The following is a 5,691-nucleotide window of genomic DNA, read 5'->3' as shown; positions in this document are numbered from 1 at the left end:
AACTGGGTGAAAATTTTCGTGTATACAGAATTGAATACTTTAGCTTATTTTATTTTAATGTATAATTATTACACATTTTCTCTCTCATTTAAATACATTTATAATATTTTACAATAGATTGGTGCTTTATCACATAATGGGTGTTAATAAGTTCAACTCTTATGAATTTTACCCCATTCAGTTCTGATAAAAACATTATATTCCAATCTGAAGAGTAATACTTCATAAAAATGAAAATAAACTACAGAACTTTATATTTCATCAAGCTTTACAGCCCTGTTGATGGTAAATACTTAGTACTCTATTCCTTATATGTTAGATCATATACTTTAAATGTTTTTATAAGATTCAGATTTTGGTAATTTTTCATTTCCTAAAAACATTTCAAAGCTGCACTTCGAGATGAATGCCAGTTTTTCCTTTTGCCGTACACAGACACGGAGCACGTATTTCACCAGTCATTTTCGTCACTGTCACCGTCGTCCAGTCTACTCTGTCGTACAGCCAAGTCCATGACATCGTGGATTTCACGTTTTGGCGGTCCCTCCAAGTCCGTCTTCAAAACTCCAACCTCCGATAACATCCACTCCAGCTCTACAACAGAACATAAAAGACACTTATAGCAGCACAGATATCAGAATCTTTTTCTTGATGATTTTATTTAAATTATAGTGCAGCAAACCTTGTTATTTAGAACTCAGTGAGACACAGGGAGAATTCTGAGTTTTGGATCCCCCCCCCCCACCTTTGCTATTGTCCAAGAAGTCAACATTTTATAAATGAAACTTAAAATCAAATATAGAAGCTATTTAAATTACTATTAAATAATCAAGGAATCACTCTTTAGTACAGAATGCCAAGGCATCAATAGTGGGAAACATGGGATAATCTGTATAATGGGCAAAGCCCGTTTATGCATAAATTATCCCATGTTTCCCAGTATTGTTGATGTCCCTGACATCCTTAACTAACTTGACAATGATTCCTTATATTTCCATTTCACTGTGAAATAAAATTGTAGATTTAGACTAAATGTAGATAGATTTAAAATACAAGAAGTCTCCCTTGCAAATTTCAATAGTCCTCGCCCACTGACGTCAAACACAAAGGCAGTCGCATGAGATTTACATGCATATTTGGCCTCCTAGCGTCAGACACAGAGACAGTTTTGCATGAGATTTGCATGCATACAGTACAAGGCCTCCTTAGCTCCTAACCTATTGTCCTGCCTAATTTACATTCCGGTAGAATTATTAAGAAATCAACTCCGCTAACTTTCAAAGAGATATCACAGGGAAAAAAGTTAGAGATGGAAATAATACAGTGTATTTTCTTATTCTGCTAATGTGAAACATAAACAGACTTCATATTACATATCCTGGACACTCACAGTGAGCTAAAACTAATAGTTACGACATTCTTTACATATACATGTAGTTATGTGCTATTTATAAGAATAGCAAGGTACAACCAAATTAATTTTATTTATGTTGAAATTCACAAAATTATAACATTTTTGTGAAAAACAGATATTTATTTTACATCCAATAAAATTTCCGCCTTTTTCCCACATGCAGTTTATCTGGAATTTGCAGACTGGAAAAAGGACATGTCTAAGCATAAGGAATCAAAACCTATTTTGTAGTACACAACAAATGTGCCTACTTTGAATTTCAAAATAAACATTTACTTCCAGGTCTTTCCAGGTCTTTCCAGAAGCAAAATTTTTAGTACAGTGTATCTAATACATAGACTTTACTTGAGATGCACATTTATAACTGTCTGTTTCAATTCATTCAGAAAATGCCCGAAATGAAAATTCTCTCATGATTTGGAATATAAAACTGTATACATATTAAATACTTTAGCTTATACTATCTCTCATTTAAAAACATTGATAATATTATTAAAACAATTCAAAAAACGCAGTGGTTGTAACAGTGCTTTATCACATAATGGGTCTGTTTAAATAAGTTCAACTCTTACAAATTTTAACCCATTCAGTACTGATAAAAACATATTCCAATCTGAAAAGTATTTAAATACTGCATAAAATAAATATACGCAACTTTAGTGTTTTTAATCAGTCATTAATATTATACAGTCCTGATGACGTCACATACTTTATACGTTATCTTTTATATGTTAAGTCATATATTGTTTTATATGTTTCAGATTTTATCTGTTTTTCATTTCATAAAAACATTTCAAAGGGGCACTTCGAGATAAAAGTCTGTTTTCTCCTTTTGCCTTACACAGACACGGAGCATGTGTTTCACCAGTCGTTTTCGTCACTGTCGCCATCTTCCAGTCTGCTCTGTCGCACCGCGGAGTCCATGACGTCGTGGATTTCACGTTTCGGCGGTCCCTCCAAGTCCGTCTTCAGAACCCCCACCTCTGATAACATCCATTCCAGCTCTACAACAGAATGTCAACGTAAAAAACAGTCACACTGATATCAGAACTTTTTCTTGATGAGGCTGAAATAATTATGGAAAGGACTTATTAAATTTTGACATCTTTGACAATAGGTTCAGAAATCCCTATTGTCAAAGATGTCAAAATTTAATGAAACTTAAATTAGATACAGAAGCTTAAACTATTAAATATTTTCTTTTTCTGGTAACGTGAAACATAAACAGACTTCATATGACACGTCCTGGACACTCACTGCATGTGAGCTAAAACTAATAGTTACCACACTCTTAACACTATACATGTAGTCATGTGCAATTTGAAAGAATAGCAACGTTAACGTACAACCAAATCATGTCTGGTGCTGAGAAATTTTGAATGTATCAATTCACAACTATTACATTTCTAGGCTAAGTTATTCTTACCGTCTTGTTTAAAGTTCATCCCACCGAACACAAGTGGTCCAACATATTGCTTTTTAAGGTCCCCTTCGAAGTATATAAATATCGTAGGCAGATTCTTATCAGGGTAGTTAGGAATGCATACACTGGACTCACTTCGTAGAAACTTTACGTCGGGAAATTTCTTTGCTAACATTGATATGTGTTGATTTAATAATTTACATAATGGAATTCTGAAAGCAGAAAAAATGTTATTTCATAATTAATGCATTCCATATACAGTGTATATAAAATCTTTATTCCACTCAGATATGTAGTCATTTACTTTGAAAAGTAATTGCTACTTATAAATATAAAAGAGCTATGTTTGCTTTATGCATAAAATGTCCCTGCACTTTTATCAATTAATTAACTATTACCCACTTTCCCATTTCATATATCAAAATAAAATACACATTTGATGCTTTCATTTCCTATTATAAAATTCCTTTTTGAGAATCCAGATATTGGAAAACATACTTTGAAAAATTGCAATGTTCTTGAAATTTGCAGAAAACATGCATATTTGAATACCTACAGCAAAGAATTAAAACGGCCCACAATCCAAAAAGTAAAACATGTTGTCTTTTTTTATCTTCAGAAACAGATCTTTCATTATGTAATTGCATTTTTTGGATCAGAGGTTGTGCTCTATATGAAATTTTGAAAATAATACTTCAACTTTTGGCCATTTTCAAAAGAATTAACAGGATATGAGGAAAATGATGCATTTGTCAAGATGAAATCATAATGCATTTACTAGAGGAAAAATTACATCATCATTAATAAATACAAGGTCACCAGCACTCCAAGTGATAATCCCCTATGTAACCTAAGACTATCTATGAAGAAAAAGCAAACAGTTGAACTGCCCTTGATTTAATATTTGGGTACGGGGCAGTCTAGTTTCATTCACAGCAGATTTTACAGAGCAATAATCGTTTGTTGAATGATGTTCAGTACTTTTTCTACTCTGTAGTACTTACGATTGTATGTAGACATATAGTACCTACGATTGTTTGTGGACATGTAGTACTTACGATTGTTTGTAGACATGTAGAATTACCCAGACCCCCTCCCCTGCTTTGTTGACCTCTGTTACATAATCGACCTTGGATATTTCCTTGACCTCTCCATATTTAGCCTTCATCTGAGCCTGTCGCATCTCCGCCATTCTTTGTCTCCTAATAATGACAAACAACAACATACAAAATGAAAATTATCATAAAAGTTCAAGCTCTGCTTAATCACAGCAGGAATAAAACATCATGGTATCTTGCATGCACACACATGTATATTCAAAGAAGATAATAATGATTCACATTTAAAACAAACTGCAATTATAATCTCTTCAAAAAATCTAAAAGTATTTACAAATTATCTTTATTGCTTTGACTCTTGGAACTACTGAAATTAAAGTTCAGCTCCCTAAAAAAAATTTCTGAAGAATACCGGCAGTAATTTCAAAGGAAAACACATTACTCGGGTGATAATCCTCATTACTAAAATTACAAAGCATAGAATAGTGAACGTTTTCCTAATATGGAAGTATCCAATCCCTCTTTTTAATGAAAGGGACTGAACTAGTGACAGTTAGTGTTACACCCTGGATACTGACCTGTAGACATTTACATCTTTTAAATACTGACCTGTAGACATTTACATGTATAAAATACTGACCTGTAGACATTTACATGTATAAAATACTGACCTGTAGACATTTACATGTATAAAATACTGACCTGTAGACATTTACATGTATAAAATACTGACCTGTAGACATTTACATGTATTAAATACTGACCTGTAGGCTTCAAATATCCTCTCTTCCTCTTCATCAATTTCATCTTCTCTTTCATTAAGTTCATCTATCGTCATATCCTCTAATGTTTTATCTACAGAAATGTTTCATCATCGCATTAATAATTATTATTTCATCATAAACAATGCCTGTGTCAGAATGAACTAAGAAGACAAAATGAGCTGGATTTAACATGTTTAATGGTATAATGACATCTTCTAAGAACTGAACATATTCTCCCTATGACAGGATTTTATCTATAACCCACAGAGTCCTAACATTAATACGTGTAAAATAAATCATTCTGAAAACTTGTAGTTTATACTATGCTAAATTATTTAAGGATAATAAACCTGTTGTTTTGCTTTGGATGGTGGCCTCCATGATGTTAACAATATCGTCCTCTGAGAATTACCTCAAACCCCCTTCAAGGGTCATCATAATCACATAATTTAAGTTTAACTTAAGAAGCAGAGCTTGAAACATATAAATCATTGCTCCTAAGCATTGAAACAAAATGGTTCCCCTTGGAAGTTTTTCTTAAAAATTTTGAAAGCAACTATACCCAGTGGAGATGAAAAGGGGGGGGGATAAAAGACATTTACACATGTTGGAACTGTATCGTTAAGGAACTTAGATATATCAACCATTTATTTACACCATCCAGTAAAATAATACGAATGTATACCAACTTCTAATTCATGTATTTTTAAAAAAAAATTGCATTCCTAATTTCCTTTTTAAGAAGTAGAGAAAAAATAGATTACATGCATTTTAACGATTGTCCTCGAGTTTGTATGACTTGTGTTAGTAACAATATATTTAACCTCCTTTCAGACTGATTTAATACCTTAGATTAACCCACTCTATCAGATTGTGTTACTCATAACATGTGTTTTACACGGAAGTGGCGATTTGAGTGTTTTCATTTCCTTATTTGGAAATTTTACACGATAAAGGTCAAAATACTTATGGTCAGATTTCTTATTTCCGAGAAAAAAATAAACCGGTTTTCAAATAATTTAGTAATATTTA

At 32.5% G+C, this 5,691-nt stretch overlaps 1 protein-coding gene across 2 annotated transcripts; it reads right to left on the bottom strand.

Moving 5' to 3' along the window:
- Nucleotides 1-419: 419 nt before the first annotated feature.
- LOC134267763 (phosducin-like protein 3) lies at nt 420-5,074 on the bottom strand. 2 transcript variants are annotated; one of them, XM_062749972.1, is made up of 5 exons: nt 5,010-5,074; nt 4,660-4,750; nt 3,896-4,039; nt 2,841-3,049; nt 420-594 (listed from the first exon to the last, which is right to left on the bottom strand). In XM_062749972.1, the coding sequence occupies exons 1-5, from the start codon at nt 5,038-5,040 to the stop codon at nt 452-454; spliced, it is 618 nt and encodes a 205-aa protein (XP_062605956.1). In that variant the 5' UTR covers nt 5,041-5,074; the 3' UTR covers nt 420-451. The 2 variants fall into 2 exon arrangements, with proteins under 2 accessions (XP_062605956.1, XP_062605955.1); XM_062749971.1 differs by lacking the exon at nt 420-594 and adding an exon at nt 1,496-2,418.
- Nucleotides 5,075-5,691: the final 617 nt, after the last annotated feature.

This window comes from Saccostrea cucullata, unplaced genomic scaffold (assembly GCF_032062105.1).
Source record: "Saccostrea cucullata isolate Sc308-1 unplaced genomic scaffold, CSIRO_AGI_Scuc_v1 ctg13754, whole genome shotgun sequence".
Taxonomy (NCBI): Eukaryota; Metazoa; Mollusca; class Bivalvia; order Ostreida; family Ostreidae; genus Saccostrea; species Saccostrea cuccullata.
Note: the sequence above shows the minus strand (reverse complement) of the source record. Positions and strands in the feature narration are given on the sequence as shown.

Bases quoted from the DNA above. Each gene is read 5' to 3' on its own strand.
- LOC134267763 (XM_062749972.1), bottom strand. From the start codon at position 5,040: ATGGAGGCCACCATCCAAAGCAAAACAACAG. The intron at 4,751-5,009 runs GTTTATTATCCT...ACATTTCTGTAG, and splicing joins CATCCAAAGCAAAACAACAG to ATAAAACATTAGAGGATATG. The intron at 3,050-3,895 runs GTAAGTACTACA...TTCTGCTTTCAG, and splicing joins CTACATGTCTACAAACAATC to AATTCCATTATGTAAATTAT.